The sequence below is a fragment of the Merops nubicus genome, unplaced genomic scaffold (genome assembly GCF_000691845.1).
Source record: "Merops nubicus isolate BGI_N331 unplaced genomic scaffold, ASM69184v1 scaffold21732, whole genome shotgun sequence".
NCBI classification, from domain to species: domain Eukaryota; kingdom Metazoa; phylum Chordata; class Aves; order Coraciiformes; family Meropidae; genus Merops; species Merops nubicus.
The window spans coordinates 61,411-78,415 of record NW_008595931.1 but is presented as its reverse complement, the minus strand read 5'-3'; the positions used below and the strand labels follow the sequence as shown (position 1 = coordinate 78,415).

At 47.3% G+C, this 17,005-nt stretch overlaps 1 protein-coding gene across 1 annotated transcript in view; it reads left to right on the top strand.

Annotated features, from left to right (window-relative positions):
- GRIA3 (glutamate receptor, ionotropic, AMPA 3) overlaps nt 1–16,014 on the top strand; it is a gene marked incomplete at its 5' end in the record, with an annotated part of 80,027 nt that extends 64,013 nt beyond the window's left edge. The window contains 2 exons of the mRNA XM_008936240.1: nt 14,904–15,151; nt 15,758–16,014. Coding sequence (XP_008934488.1) covers nt 14,904–15,149 — 246 coding nt within the window. The remainder of the gene's footprint in view (nt 1–14,903; nt 15,152–15,757) is intronic.
- Between the last annotated feature and the right edge of the window lie 991 nt (nt 16,015–17,005).

Genomic DNA, 17,005 nt, shown 5'->3' with positions numbered 1-17,005 from the left:
TCCTAGCAGAAGCCTGAATTGCCCTCCTCATCTCATCCCATCTCTTCAGCTAATTTTTCTACGAACACAGTTTCTTTTGTAGAGCGTTTCAGAGGAGTCGCTTCAAAACTGATCTTTTTTTCCTTTAAAGGAGGAGGTGCTGGGGGGAAACGCAGGGGACGGGGTGGTGAGATGCAGACCTTGCGCCTCGTCACAGCATGGGGACCATTACTCACTCGGGGCAGCTCTCTCTACCGGCGGAGCTGACAGACCACCTCTCAGCTGCACCAGTAGAGACCCGGGCTTGGGAGACCCCTGCCCCGAGTGGGTAATGCTGCGTGCTGCCAGCGCGGCGCCCGTGCCCGCCAGTCGCCGCGGGGTGACGGTGTCTTCAGCTGAATTCTTTTGTGCAATCTGATATTCCAGCTCGTGCCGAGAGGCAGAGGTAAGTATGGAGGCTGTTTGCTTCTGCCAGTGCCACCCGTGCTGCAGAGGACCCAGTCACCCAGCAAACGCCCACCCATGCCCATCCTCCCTGCGGGCTGGCGTGCGGTTCGCCGCTGCCTGAAGATGAACGATTCTGAGTTGTGAGTTCACCTCTCGGTGCCGTGTCTTCATCGCCACTGGGAAATGAAGCTGTGACTTCAGATTTCACAAGGATTTTGAGTCTTACAGCGGGGGAGAGAGAAAAAGGTATTCAGCTGACTTTCTGCAGGTTTTTTAATCAGTCTGGTTACACAGCCCGTAAGGTTCGTCCCGTGAGTGTCCCGTTCTCCCGGGCTCCACTTCTCGTTTAAGACTAAAGAGACTGTGCTGATTTAATGAGGTGGTTTGAAAGGCTTCAGCTGACATATGTCTCGTTTTCAGTGCTACCAGTACATGCCAGCACTGGTGTGGAGCAGAGTGCCAGTCTGCCCAGCGGTGTCCTGGCTCCCGCTACTGCCCTGGCGAAGGCAGTCACCTTTGGAAATTTCAGTGGTGGTCCTTATTTAAGAAGCCCAAAGGGGACCGTGGCTCCATCCCTGTGATTTGTCTGTGGTGCATGGTGATAGGCATGTACTGATCTGGCTGCCATTCTGCTGTGTGCATCAGGATTTGTTCACTTAGCTCTCCTAAACAAGTGTGAATTTAGTTTCATCTGTTGGATTCATGGCAAAATTATACCCTCCTCAAATTCTGTACGTGTGAGCTGAGTTCTCAATTATGAGAGAATGCAAAACAACAGCTGTAAAAAAACCATATTCCAGGAAATATGTTCCAGTGTATTACAAGTTTGGAAACTAATTATTTTGTTTATTATACAATCCTATCATCTCGAGCTGAGGGATGGCTGAATAGGAATTTAACAAGAAATAGACAAAAGGGGACGCAGACGACGGTAGCAAGCTGAGAGACTTAAGTGAAACTAATTATTCAGTTGCATAGGAACAATTTTCTGCTAAGCTAAATTTCTGTAGTTCTGCCGTTGATGTATTTTGTGTATTCTTCTACCTTCACGGTAACATGTACTGACAAGCAACACAGGAAGAGAATGCTTGAATGCAGCATCTCACCAGCTTCACATGCCAAGATTCCTTGCTAATTATTTGCCTTAATTCCTTTAATATATTCTTTTTTAGGGTGATCTCTTTTTCGGAGTACACCTGTGAAGTGACAAGCCATGTAATACTGCTTCATTTTTCAGTTGTTTCTTTTTAATCATAGGATTACTTTTCCAGCATGCTGGTTGAGTCCTGCCCTCGGAGTCATGCTCCATCAAACATCCCATTCCCAAGCCCTTCTGAGCTGTGAATGTGGCCATTAGCAGATGGGGCTTGTTCCTCTGTTTCTCTGTGCTATTTCACTTCAATACGTTTGCAGCACAGCCGTTAGCATTTGCAGCATAATTTTTTTAAGTGGCATATTTTTAGAAGAAATCTGTTAGGCATTATTTTAGATGATACCTGACATCTCGAGAGCACCATTGCCAAACTTGTTCTGCTTTGAAGAGAACATTTGGGAAAGTGGCTATCTTAAAAATATGCAGCACAATTTATTTGAGCAATTTGTTTGAGATGATGTTCATGCCCATGAATTTACTTGCCACCCATTCTATAGGCCTGGGTTATGAGCTGGAAAAAGATAAAATGCCTGGTCAGAGCCAGTGATAGCAGCACAGAGCTAATTCCTGCTCAGAGCTGGGAAACTAATATGAAATTATTGTATTGTGCAAATTAGTGATGAAGCAAAATAACACTTTAAAAGGAAGACATCGTGGTGTTTGTTTAATTGACAGCTATTGCTTTATGGCATATTCGGAGGTAAGACTGTGTCTGTTTTGTGCCAATAATGAAGTCTTAATGCTCTAGGAGTTCCTCAGAGCATCTCACTTAGGGCATTGCCAAGAAGGACAGAGAGCCTGCTCTGCTTTGCAGATACGTCTGTGCTGTTGTACAGATGTTTGAGATGAATTTCCTGGGAATATTAACTAGAAGGCTCCAAACCAGAATTTAGGATAAGAAGGTTGCCCAGGCTGGGAAGAAGGTGGTGGCATTCAGGGGTGGCATCTAAGAACTGGGAGTGTTTTGGTTTGCCTGTATAACTGTTGGCATCTTGAGGACTAGCTTTGCTGACTTGATGAGGCTGGACCTGAGCGTGCAAGGAAACGTGCTGGAGCAGTGTCAACCACAGCAGAGCTGGGCCTCCTGCACTGACACCACGTCCTGCCTTCATGGCCACAAGAAATCTTAAAGACTTGTGACTCACACACTCATTTTGCTAATACCTGTGGTGCTTCACAGTTAATTTCCACAAATGGCTTCTATGAGTCATTTATCCTGCACTGTAAGCATCAGTATGGGAAAAGCTGAGGCAGAGCTCCTTGAGACTGGAAAAGGAGAAAGGAAAACCAGCAGCTGCAAGTGGGGCTCCCAGCAGCAGGAGCAGAGCCCTTCGTGTTGAACATCTCCCTGGGGGTCTGCGCTTGGCTGTTTCCTCTTTAATGGTAACTGCTGTCCCTTAACATGCAAAGGGAAAAGTAAATGCCTTTCTTCTTCCTCTTCAAAGTAATTGCAATGTTTCAGCAGTGAGCTCACAGGCACTTGTGCTGCTCTGGTGGATCTCCCTGTGCTTGCCAGCACTGTAATCGTGGGTTGGACACCTCTAGCTTTATCCAAGCGACGTAGCTGTTCCTTGGAATGTCTCCCGTAGCCTTTGGACTAAGCAGCACCTACCTGCAGCCTGCTGAGGAGCCCGTGGGCAGGAGTCACAGAAGAAGCCATCCCAAGAGGAAAATAAATCATAGAAGACAGGGGGGAAAATGGATGTGTCTAGAGGCAAGAGAAGGAGAAGGTGAGGGGATAGCCGGCACACAAGGTAAGTTGAGTCTCTTGCTCGTTTCCATCCAGGTTAAAAAGGATCCAGGCAAGCACAGGGAAGATCCACGTTGCTGTTTCAGATGTTGTAGGTTTGAGTGTGACATTCAGCATCTGCTTGCCCTTATTCTGCCTTCCTGTTTGGGCAGCTCTTCCTTCCACCCCCTCACCACATCTGTAGCTCAAGTCTCGGGCACTGCAGTAAATGAACTGCAGTGACTTGTTACAGCTGGCATCTCCTAACCCAATAGGCACCAATTATTGCATTAGCACTTGGCACTTCGATTAAATTATGATCCTGTTAGTACGGAGTTTAATTTGTTAGAGCTGCATTTATGAAACATATAAATATACTTTCCTGGAGACAGCTGCTGCTGCCAAACACAGGCTGCAAACTCTGTGCAAAGAGCAGAGGAACTTGCAGTCTCAGCTGGTAACACAACTGTAACACCTCCGTGTGTAGGTGTTGCAGTGGTATCATGTATCTGTGTATGTCTTCCATGTTACAGCAGATACAGCAGCAGTTAAAACTCTTGAATTTAAAATTCAAAATTTGAGATACTGCAGGGAAAACCCCACAGATTCCACAAGGATACTGTGGTTGCTCCAAGATGCCTCTAAAAAAAGAAAAAAAGGCAAGAAACCTTGAACTAACAAAAGAACACTATGGAAGAATAGAGTCATAAAGAGTAGAACAAAGTCCAGTTACAGAGAGCTATTGCAGCTAGTAAATACTCAGCAGTGACCAAAAAAACCCCATCCCCTGATGGCTCTTTTGCCTAGCAAACGCCCATTGCAAAACCTGTGCTCAGCAGCCTTTGCAAAGCCCCTGCTTGACAGGGATTTGCCACAGGAGCAGAACTGAAAGGTGGTGTGCCTGTGGTGGGGTCACTAGTGCCCTCAGAAGCAGTCCTTGCAGGGTGACACACCATGTCAGCATGGCAGGGGAAGCCTGTCCCCATCTCCTGTGTCGCTGGCACCATCACAGCATAAACAATTTTTTACTAGCTATATTGTGTGCTATTTCCTAGGTAACATTTTTGTCATCCTGTGACACCGTTGGGTACCCAAAGGCACAAAAGAGGTGAAATGTGCAGTGACCACCTGGAGGTCAGGAGTGACCTCCTCGGTGCTTCAGGCACCAAGTTTTAATCTTCTGATTTTGAAAGCTCTTTGTCTTTTCAAACTCGATGGTTTTTGCTTTCACCCCTTCCTCTGCCCACCCATAAAGCCTTTTGTTCACTCAGATGTTTAATCTTGTAGGTGTGCAGCTGCTGGTAACACAAAACAGGGGAAAAATGGTGCAGGTCTGACATGGCATCAAAAAAAACAACCAAGTGTTCATTTCTTGCAGAAGACATGCCTGGTGCTTTTTCCATGAATACTAAATGTGCAGTACAGAAAATACTTTTTTGGGACAGAAGGTAACAAATAGGAATAGTGTGTGACCATATGTTTTTATGCCCAGATTTTCAAGGCTCTGCTCAGTCCTGCTTGCAGTAGAAGGTAACTGTAGTCTTTAAACAGGCATGGTGGGTTTTAATAGTGAGCCCATTTCCATCCAAAATCTTCCCCATCCCTCACGCTCGAGTACATAGCAAGCGTGAAGCTGTGGCATGGAGACACTGCTGAGTTGGTAGATTATGACAGGCAGATAGATCTGATCTGGGAAGGAGCAGAGCACTTGGACAATGCATTCCCCTGCAGGTTCTGTATCTAGTCAGAAGTTATTTCACTAACAAGATCTGACAAAAAGTCCATTCAATAGTTACAGATCAGACTGGGATTTATAGAGCTTGGGGGAATAAAGTGCCTTATTTCATTTAGATGGGTCTTTAACCTCAAGCAGTGCCCTCTGGAGAATAATGCTGGATTTTGTATCTCTTCCTCGATTGTTTCTATCTTTATATTTTAATGATACCAAGGTGGTTGTTAGTGAGATTTTTATGGTATCCTGTCAAATTAAGCAGAGTGCCTGGGCTTGATTTCTGCATTTGTGCCTTTGAAGGGTTTCTCTGAGGCGCTGGATGCATGGGGCTGAAATCTCAGTGCTAAGCAATGGTGCAGTCCTTTGGGGTCGTTCTCCCTGTCCCCTTCAGATATTCACCTCCCAGAGCATGGTAAAGGTGGCACTGCCCATGTGTCCACAAGCTTCCCACTCTGCTTCCCCTGAAGGTGGTGGTTATTTGCCAGCAGTGCCAACAGAATCAATGAATTCAACGTTTTCAGCATGTTTACCCTGGAGGATTTTGATTTTGAATTAAGAAAATGGTTCTTTGTCTGCACCCAAGTCCACTTGCCTTTCCCCTGACACTATGGGGTGGGTTTTAGAGACCCAAGCATTTAATGTCTAAACTTTTTGGCTTTTCAACATTGTTGGTTTGGTTGTGCTGACATCAGCAGTCCCAGGGATGCTCCAGCCAGCAAAGACAGCTTTGGTCCTAAGAAACAAGAGAAACCCAGTTCCTGCTGCAGAAGTGAGAGTGCTCTAAATAGGTCAGATAACTACATTAAAGGGATCAGGTAAAAATTATCAGAATTAAAAATAAGCCAAGTCAAAAAAAAAAACCAAAACCACTTTATAATGTACTAACCAAGACCTGGAGCCACCATGGACAGCCTGACAAGAGCCACATGCTGGCTTGGAGGGAGGACACAGTGCTTCACTTATCTTCCAGTCTTCAGAGGGTCAGATTTGCCAGAAGTCTCCTGTGGCTTCTTGTTGCTCCCTTGGTGTACCCAAGTGGCCAGTGCCAGGGTGCAGTAGAAGACTTGTAGAACACAAGTTAAGAAGGGACATTTTCAAGACCAGAGAAGAGCTCTCACTGCTGATGTTATTCCTGTTTTCCTTCAAGCCCATGGGCCATTTCTTCACTCTCAACCCCCAAAAAGCTTCAGTTGAACTCTGAAGATGCTGCAAGCAACAGTGCTGATGAAGTGCCACACTGTACCCCGTGCATCAAATATTCTGTGAAACATCAGAAACCAGCTGATGATGGGTGCATTTTGTAAAACCCAGGTGGTGGAAGGTGCCAGGTCAGCCCTTGGGCAGCACCACAGCCTGGGAGGTTCCATACAACCCATGCACTGCCCATGCTGTCCTGTGCAACTCTGAGGAAGCCCTTTAATCAGTGCTTCAAAGAGCCTTTACTTGCTACACCTTTTCTTTGCACCTCCCTTTTCGGAAAGATTACATCTAAAAATTCTAAATTCATTCTGAGCAATGGTTCATCTGGTTTGAGTGAACATCGTGCTGTCTGCCACATTCATTTGCTCTCCTTGGCAAGGACCAGGTTTGGGTATAACATTTATATTACATCCATTAGAACATCGACTGGGATGTGGATTATCCCAAGCTGTTCCAATCACCACTTAAATCTTCATTGATTGCAAGTAATAAATGTAACTGTGGTGTTGCCCAGACGTTGTGCCACTCAAACACTGGTTCCATGCAGCCAACAAAAGTCTACACAGTATTGGGTGTGAGTTTCAAGTCTGACAGTGACTTTTGTTCCTAAATCTCCCCTGGAGTGGTCACTGGCTCTTCTCTCTGTCATCTGCTCCGTGACTTGTGAGGACCAACCCAAAGCCTGGCCACAAAGCCAGCTGGCATCAGTACATCCCATCGCTCGTTCCTGGAGAACGGCCCTTTCCTGACAGGGTCGGGATGTTCTTTCCTGCAAATCATCAGTGCTTTTCCAAGAAGCTGCTCAGACTCTCCTCTGCAGCCCGAGGTCATTCAAAGAAGGGTCCTGTTTGCAGCACCCCTGCACAGACACAGTGACCAGCAACTGGAATCAGATTGCCAAAAGAGCAACCTGGGCAGCTTTTGCAGTTGTACCTGGGACTTCAGCCTGCTGGGTCTCCTTCTTCAGCCAGTAGAAGTTAGAATGATGGCACTAGGTAAATTATCTGCTTGGGGATTATCTGATTTATATAGGTGTAGATGAAATAATGAAACTTAAACTAAAAGGTTGTTAATCAAATTAAAAACTTGTTACATTTTATAATTTGAGAGGCCAGAGGTTATACCTTTTCACATTTGGGACTGATAACTATTTCTCTGATGATGAGTTTACTTCTACTTCAAACTTGTTCTGGCCAAAAAGAAATATTGTAATGCCACTGGTTTTCCCAGGAGAGATAAAAATGAATGCAACTAGTCTGAAACTGGTACTGTGGCATGGCGAGGCAGGGCGAGAAATCCCTCAGACAGGGTGAGGGAGAAGTAAGAAGAGAGAGCAGATGGGCTCTGCATCATCATGTTCCCTCTTTTCCATAATAATGGTGTGGATGGAAAATAGATAGTGAAATAGAAACAGAATAGATGCTCTACAGAGTGCATATAGCAGCTCCCTCTTCTGAGGGCTGAGCTCACACGTCACCATGGGGAACATACTCAACCTGGAAATGATGCTGAATTTCATGCAAGATCAACCTTCGTGACAGAGGAGTGCTGTAGTGATTCCTGAATTTGGAAGGAGAGGTGGCCAGGATTTTTAAACTCAACCCAAGGCTTCAGGAACCCAGCTCAGGGCTGAGATTTGGATGAGTGAGTGCACATAGTTTTTCATAAATCAGTTCACTCTGTCAAGATTGTCCTGTCACCTGGGGCCACCAGAACCAAGGGGTGCAGCAGGACTTCTGGGGTTGCTGTCCCAATCCAAGAAGAGCTGAAGTGCAGCAGGGAGGAGGCCCCAGGGCCAAAGGGAGGAGGAAGCTCTCTTGGAGATGGTGCCACTTTGCATTTGGAACAAGACTGGCACAGCTTCTTTTCCAGCAGTAACTCATGGCTGAAGAGGGGCAAGTCATGCTACCAGCATCTGAGCAAGGTCTTTTGCAGGGAAGCAGAGAAACCAACCTGCTGAAACACCATTAAAACCCACCTCTGTCCCAGGTGTGAAATCATGTTCACAGCAGCAGGATGAAGTGAAGCCTGTGAGAATAGAAGGGCACCAGACTTCCTAATGTCATGCCTCTCTTAAATAAATCAACCACAGCAAATGGCTTAATTTGCCACTGGGAGCAATATTGTTCAGTCTGAGGCACCTGGTACCATTGCTCTAGACTCAACTCTTCCAGACTGTTGTAGATGGCAGCAAACAAATATCTCAGCAAGGAAAGTTGCCCAACAGATCCACCTTCACGTGGTTAAGCCTGGAATAGCCGAACCTACATCTGGATGAAAAGCACAAACAAGCAAACAAAACATTCCTTCTGTTATGGTAAGGAAGCAAAGCACTGCAAGTTTCTACCCAAGAAAACTGTCCTGTGACATCTGGAAAGCTGACTCCCAGTCCTAATTGCCTTGGCTCGTTTTCTGGGGCGTACAGAGCACAACAAGAGAGCACAAGCCCTCAAACCTCTGAACAGTTTACTTTGATAAAAGCAACCTAACTACTAGAGAGCTGGGCTGGAAACCACAAGGGGGGAGATGAAAAAGAATCCCATCATAAATTAAAGTCAGAAGAAAAACAGCTGCAGCCACCCGGGAAAGGGCCAAGGACCTCATAGGATCTCCCATCCACCCCAACAGCAGCACTCTAATTAAAAAAGCAGCTGGAAAGCACAACATCAGCCCAGGAAAAAGATGAGGAAATTGAAGTCTTTTGAGAAACCCAGAACGTGAGCAAAGGATCATCTGAGCCATTTTGGGAGCACTGCAGCCAGCCAGGGAGGCGGGTGGGTGGCTGGGGCACAGCCTTCCTGTGGGACCTGGGCAAGTTGTTGAGTGTTCCTCTGCCTCTAAGGCAATAAAAAAATCCCTCTTCAAACAAACAGTGCTAGGGCAAGCAGTAAACATCCTTTCCTACAGCAAACAGCCCATGCTGCCAGCAGAGCCCTCTTTTTCTCTCTGTAGTGGCAAACAAAATACTTTGCAGCTCGGTGGCCTTCAACCTGCTGATGTGGGCAGGGCACTGGTGCTGCCTGGGAGTGTCTTTTTGAGGATGGAAGCCAAGGTGTGGTGTGGAGGGTTCTCATTCGACCTGCGCCGTGAGCGCTCGGCGAGGACACCACCACGATCCAGACCTGCCCCTCTGCACCTCCACAGGGTCTCAGCCAAAGCCATGTCAGGCTCTACGAAACTAAGCAGGGCTGGACAGCTACTCAGCCGCGAGGAGTCGGAAGCAGCACCAGCAGCCAGGCTCTCTTCAGTATGTTCACTTGACTCTGGAATCCGGGAGCTGAGGAGTCCATCCCGCACCAGCCGGTGAAGCGCGGGGCTGGGGCTGCAGAGCCATCGGGGCTTCTCCCACCGTGAGGCCACTCAGATCCTCCTGCAGGAGGAGCAGCTCATGCTTTAAGAGGTCTTGGGATTCATCTCCTAGAAGCAGACAAAATTGTTCCTTAGGACTTGGATCAAACAAAGCTTTGTGCTCCAGGAATCAGCACCCTCTCTAGCACATTGAGAAGGCTTTTTTGCTCAGATGCTTGCTGGTCATCCCAGTGTCCCAGCCAGCAACACAGCAGAGCCACAGGCAAAACCTCCAGGGCATGTGAGCTGCGGGGACAGGATGGGCTAAGACAGGGGAGGACAAGTGCCAGATTCTGCTTCCTGTCAGGAGGACATGTCAGAAATCCTTCATGGACAAGAGGAATTAGCCTGAAGTTGTGCAGGGGAGGTTTAGGATGGATATTAGGAAATCAGGGTATTGTGCAGTACCTCACCTGGCAAATAGGACCATGACAAACTACAGTGCAAACCCCGGTTTAGGCAAATTCCCATCTGTTTAGTTAAGATAATTTTAGTTTACTACTTTTTCTTTTTTTTCTGGCAGTTGAGTGTGCACAATTAACTGCAATCTTGGCTTGGCAAAAAAAAATAAAGCACCCTAATTAGCATGTTAAGCCTCCTCATTTCCCAATACTGTATAATGTTGTGAAAGCTAATCTATAATGTATTGGATGTTATGCAAATTCTCCGTACTCCATATGGGGTTTATAAAGGCATGCAAATTAAAAATAGTGTTTGGAATAGGACTGGGGGGAGGGGAAAATTTGCACAATAAAATATGCGGGTAGGAGAAAAGGTGTTTATAACCTTCTCCCCATTGTTCCTGTATTCTCAGCTGCACAGTGCTTTTGAAAGCGGAGAGATGTGCTGCATAAAATCTCTCCAAATTGGATAGTTTTTAAATGAAATTTAAAATGAGCGCACTCTTCTCCGAGCAAATCGTCCCTGCCACTCTTTCTGCTGGGCTAGTCGTGGGTGGGTGAAGGCACTCAGCTTTCACTGGCCTGCCTTGCAGTCGTGCACAGCTCCTTGGAGCACGTTTGCCTGGGTGTCACCTCGCCACCACTCGGCTGCCCAGGAGGCTCCACGGAGGTGGCTTGGCCAGGACCTGGTCGCTCCCCATCAGCACAAACCAGTGGGGCAGGCGGGCACACTACCTGGAGCACCCAGGGTGTTTGTGGGGTGTGCTGTGATCCCGTTGATAATTGATAGCCCTGCCTATAAGTGGGTGCAATGTGGCCATGATACAGCTGGCTCTTCCTGGTGGAGAGGCAACATGCCTGTGCCAGAGCCCAGCCAGCAAACCTCCTGTCCCCTGCGGCTTGTCGCTGCCGCCCGCCGGCTCTGTCCGGCTGGGCACAGGCAGCCTTCCCCCACTGATGCTTAATTAGATTACAGCTGCTGCTTAAAAATAGCCGTTTTACAGAAATAAAGTCCTGGCTGGTGCCAGAGCAGCCCTGTGCAGGCCAGGAGGAGCAGTGCTGCCTCTGCCTGGCCAGCCAGGAAGCTCTGCCAGCTCCCGCGGTTTTTTTTGGCGAGACTGGCGGCTCTCTCCACCTCAATGGCTGGTCCATGCTTCTGTCCCCACTGGTGGCCTCAGGAACGCCACACTGGGTCACGCTGGTGCAGCCCATGGGGCATTCAGCTCAGGAGCTCTTGGACGTGCTCATCTTTCCCATGGTAGCCCGTGGCCTGCCTGGGCTCAGCCAGGTGCAGCCTGTCCCCACCCTCCATGGAGGCATCTTCCAGCTGCTCTGCTCCCAAAGGACCCTTTGGGGTAGTACCTCTGAGGGCAGCACTTTCAACATCAGCCACCAGCAGGTCCCAGGGCCATCTCAGAGACAGCTTCTTGGCAGAGAAGGGAATGGGGCTTTTCTTCAACCAGCTGCTGCTTCTAGTATCTGCCTGCCCCAGGCATGGCAGGTCTCATCTGTTCCTGCTGCTCCAGGGCTCTGAGCCCTCTCAGCCTGTGGATACTTCCCTAAATGCCACCATGTATTTAGCCTGTAGTTAAGGTGTTCTGTTTAGGATGTGCTGCTCTTTCTCCCGAGTCTCTTCTGCTCTGCAGAGGGTCGTGCACTTTGGGCAGTGAGCAGCAGGAGGTGAGGCTGGCACTGGGGCATGCATGGGCTCAGCTCCGGGGTCTCCTCTGCTGACAGGAGGCGTGGGTGGACCCCTGCAGGAGCAGGGAGCCTGTCTCATGGAAACGTGAAGGAAAAACCCAGAGACTTGACACAAGGAGGACATGGAAATGACAAAACCCAACTGAGGGCTCTTGAGGTGCCGCTTGCCCACGGGGGAGGGCTGGGGTGCCCCTGGGCTTGCGGGTCACCTCTGTCAGCAGCTGCCTTCACCCTGCCAACATTTCCCACCCTGGGCACTTGGAGCCGACGTTTCCATGTTCACTGATCTGTCTCACAAAGGTCTGTGCTTGCTTCTTTTCTGCTGCAGTTCCCAGGCCCATCCGAGCTGGGGTTGCTCCGGGCTCGTGTGGTGCCTCTGAGCAGAGCCCCTGCAGCAACCGACTGCAGGAGCCAGAGAAGCCACCGCTGGCGGGGGGACAGCCACCACAGCTGGCAAAACCTCCTCCAGGCACCCCCCCAGGGGTGCTCTGCTTCGCAGATATGGACACACACACAACGGGGTGTGGGGTCGGGGGGGCCTGGAGCCCCCAGGGTTTCACCCCAGGGAGCCCGAGCTGCTCCCTGCGGGGCTTGCTGTCTGTTAGTGCAACAGGAGGGGTCCGGGCAGGGCCAAGCCGGCGTGGGCTGTGAAGCTACTGTGGAGGCCTGTGGCTGCACCAACCGGGGCGATTGGCCTGGCTTTGTTTCTGCTCCCTGCATTTAACAGTGAGTGCCGATTACTCAAAGCGATATGGGCAGGACCTGGTAATAGAGCGTTGCTGTAGCATTAACTTAAGGGGATGATCCAGTTGCCTGCAGTGTAAATACTTTGTGGCCAGGAACCCTGCTTTATCGCTTTGTATAGTATTAAAGTAGTTTAAAGATTGAATAACATAAAATAACATAATATAATGTTATTTATGTTATTTCCCACGTGAAGAACTCCTGTAAACCTTGCAGTATTGAAACTCAGTGAACAAGGCATCTTAGACAAGCTGAAAAACAAATGGTGGTACGATAAGGGTGAATGTGGAGCCAAGGACTCCGGAAGTAAGGTCAGTCGCTGAAGGTCTTTTTGTACTGATTAGCAATCACATTTTGACCCGCTGTTTGTTTATACAAAGAATGGCTTTCAAAAGTTGATATTTACATTTGGAAGGTTGAAAGAAAAGAATAGAAAAAAATAATTAAGTCTCTGAACGTGGCAGCATTTTTCTTTTATGCAGTGACAGGCAGTAGTTGTAAGTATGTTTTACTATTTGAGTGTTTTGCTAGGAAAAAAAAAACATGGAAAGAGACACCCCCCTAAAGCCTCCCAAGCTGGTATCTTCCTTTAGAAGTGCAAGTTTCAGCACAGTCAATGTGTATTATTCAGGCCAGCATCTTTTCTTATTTTGAGTTTTATTTTTAAAAAACACGTTTTTGTTTCAAAATTGTGACTTTGGTTCTCTACATGTCAATTTGGGAACAGTTATGTGCTTGCTAAGGGTGACCATTTGCAGGACAGACCTGTGATAAGGGAAGAACACCCTTCCTGCCCTATTCCCCAGTTTGGTTTGGAATGGGCTGGATTTCTTGAAACAAAAATCTAGAAATGCTGTTGGTAATTCATTCCATAAATATTATATACTCCTTTTTATTCTGCTTTGAACCGTTTTGCTGCTGTACTGCCCTGTCCCACTCCAGCCATGCTGCAGGGCCAGCCAGCCTCCAGCAGCTCCTTGGGCAGGATCCCAGTGGAGATCCCACCCCTGAGCTGGCAGGTGGCTCAACCCAGTTACAGGAAAGTTTCCTTTACACCATCCAGTTAAAACAAGACACAGAGGATTTTTCTTTTTTTTTTAATGCTTATAGAGCCATTGAGGAGAAGAACACTGCAGAAGTGCTGGGCTTGCTGGAGTGAAGGACGTTTTCAAAGGCACCAAGAGGAGGAGGAATCCAGCTCCAGCTGAAATCAGTCGCAGTCAAGTGGCTAACTCCCCTGGTGCCTTTGGAAGTGCTCTCTATAATCATTCAACAGAAAACTATAATTTGGAAGCACCCTCCCAGTGTCAGAGAACAATTTCAAGTTCCGTTGAAGCCAATAATAAAAAGTCGTTGATTTCAGCTGGAATGGAAGTTGCTTAGGGCACAACCCTGTAGCTGTTGTATGGGGTAGATTTGGGATCTTGGGCCATCTGAATGCACAGCAGCTGCAGAAGAAAACTGTAACTGAAATGAGGTGTAAATGAGTAATATCTTTAGTTTAGATGTCAGGCTGTTTGCTACCACTGCTTCTAAACAAATTGCCTGGGAAACGCAGACACTTAGGAGGTAGATCATGTTTTATTCTGACTATGTGCAAGTTTTGCAGTCCCTGGAGATGCTCATAAACCAAGTGCCATCCAGCTGGGCTGGCGTGGCAGGGGGTGGGGTGGCAGCCCAGCCAGGGGCCATTCCTGCATGCAGCCAGCCAGCTCATGCAGCAGCAAAACGGTTGCAGCTCTATTTAATCTGATTCCAGAATCCTGGTGTTAAAAAAAGCAAGTCTTCAGCCCCAGCTGACATGTAGTGAAGGAAGTTAAACCCTGGCCAGCATTTTTTGTGTTGCAATGACTGGTTTTATTCAGTAACTCTCCCTCAGTCACCAAAGGTGCTGGGGGCTCTCATGCTTGACCTTAAGGTGATGAGATGGTCAAGGACCATCTTCCTAAGGTGTTTTTTTTTTTTTTTTTTCCCTAACTGCTGAAAAAAAGGTAGATAAGTTTAGCAGCATCTCAGTCATTTTATCTACATTCACCAAAACCAAGAGTGTAGTGGTTTGGATTTTTCTTTTTCTAGTTTTAGAATGGCCTTCTGTAAAGCCTGGTGTTCTACACAGCCGGTGCTTTCCCCTCAGAGCTTTCCCAGGGTGCCTTTGCCACCAGTGATGCTTGGCTGTGGACAGGTTTATTTTGTGACACCAAAGGCCCAGGGGAAGTCAGTGGCCAAAAGAAACCCCTCATGGCCTTGGAGGCAGGCAGGGTTTCACCCGCCGAAGGGTGGGCCATGGAGCAGCCACCGCTGCGCAGCCGGGGGTGCCAGGGCCGGGGGGGGACAGCTCTGATCCACCAGTGGGACACTGAACACCACGAGTGTAGCTACTCCAGCTAGGACTCAGTGTCAAGTAGCCTGTTGTCTGTCTGTCTGTCTGCTCCTCGCGGCCGGCCTGACGGCGTGGCTCGTTTCTCTTAGGACAAGACGAGCGCCCTGAGCCTGAGCAATGTCGCTGGGGTGTTCTACATCCTTGTCGGAGGCCTGGGGCTGGCCATGATGGTGGCACTCATCGAGTTCTGCTACAAGTCTCGGGCCGAGTCCAAGCGAATGAAACTCACCAAGAACACGCAGAACTTCAAACCTGCTCCTGCCACCAACACCCAGAATTACGCTACCTACAGGGAAGGCTACAACGTGTACGGCACAGAGAGTGTGAAAATCTAGGGGTATGGCTGCAGGCCGGGAACTGACCCCTCGGGGTTTCCTTTCTTTCTTTCGTTTTTGAACCTGTGTGTGATATTTTGGGGGGGTGCATCCGTGGACTGCTGCAGGAGGGCTTTGAAACATCGTCTGGTGGCAGGCTGAGAGTATAAGTGATTTGAAGTAAGCCTGTAATCCTATATTGCAAACAGGGATAGCTGGTTTCATGCTGGAGTGAGTACGAAATGAGTAACTCCTCTCTCCAGCATTGCGCTAGTTCAGCACGTGTAGAAGTATTTTGTTAATTGCTTAAAAAATTACTGTTATCAGAATTTGCATCAGTCTTGCTAGCGACCTCTTCCCCTTTATTCTTCAAGCTGTAATCAGGTCAGGTAAGTGCTTTTAAGAAGCCTTAAAAAAAAAACTACACTAGAATGAAAAGCCTACACTAGAATGAAAAATCTACACTAGAAATCATGATTTCTAAAGCATGAAAAGTAGAGTTGAATTGCTGAAAAGCGACTCTGGGAAAGCCTGGTTAGCACATCACCCACCGACTGTGCCTCTCCCCAGGCTGAGCTTCCCTGCCCCTGCTGCTGGGCAGTGATGAAATCTTTCTGGTTTTATTATAGATCCTCACCCTGACAGCACGCAAGAGGAGAAGCAGCAGAGAATGTGGCTACTTCACGATTTCGGACCATCTGAGCCAGTCGTACTCTCTCCGAGGTGTCAGGCATGACACGCATTGATGATGGTGCAATGTACTTTTAATAGGAAAAACTGATATTTTTTTCCTTCAGTGCCTTATGGAAGACTCTGAGACTCACAACAATGCAAACCATCACCGAAATATTCTCGCTTTGCTTGAAAGAAGTAAAAGGAAAAGAAATGGAAACAAAGAAAATGCAAAAGAAAGTGGGAAAGATAATAGAAATTTGAGAAGGAAAATAAAAGAAAATGAAAGAAAAAAACAAAGGAAAAGAAAAGAGGAGAGAATAAAGAGAATAAAGAAAAAAGAAAAGAAAAGAAAAGAAAAGAAAAGAAAAGAAAAGAAAAGAAAAGAAAAGAAAAGAGAAAAGAAAAGAGAAAAAAAAAGAAAAGAAAAGAAAAAAGAGAAAAGCGAAAAGAAGAAAGAAAAGATAGAAGAGAAGAAAAAAGGAAGAAAAGGGAAAACAAGAAAAGAGGGAAAGAAGAAGGAAAGGAAAGGAAAGGAAAGGAAAGGAAAGGAAAGGAAAGGAAAGGAAAGGAAAGGAAAGGAAAGGAAAGGAAAGGAAAGGAAAGGAAAGGAAAGGAAAGGGAAAAAAATTAAAGAGAAAAAAAAGGAAAAAAAAAGAGAAAAAGATAAAAAAGGAAAGGACTGGTAACAAGACACTAGTGTGTGAAAAAAAATTCTTGTAAAAAAATCAGTGCAACAAAAGCCATTCTTTGATACCACTGCACAGTAAATGAACTTGTGTCCTGGGAGCGAACCGCGGCCGGTCTCCTCAGCCACCCCGATCGCATCACGTCGTGACACTCCTCCTGACACAAAGCCTCAGAAACCTGCTGCGTGCGAACACGGACTGGCCTGTCACTGCTTGTACGAGCTGATGTCAAGATGTTTCAGTATTTACTTACCAGTGCTGTGAGTTTTCTCTTTTTTTTTTTCCGAGCCACTTGAAACTCTACAGCTGATTTGAGCAATTCTGTGCCCCGGTCAGAGCTGTAACACCTGAAGAAAAGAATCTGTGCGTTAAGCCAGGGGAGGTCAATGACTGTGAATGTGTAAATCCAAAAGAAAGTGATTTGTGGAACTGCATGTCTTGCTTCCAGATCAGTCAGTTAATTTCTTGACAAGGTAGCTAAAGTGCGGGCAGAAAATATTGCATTCCTATTTGGTT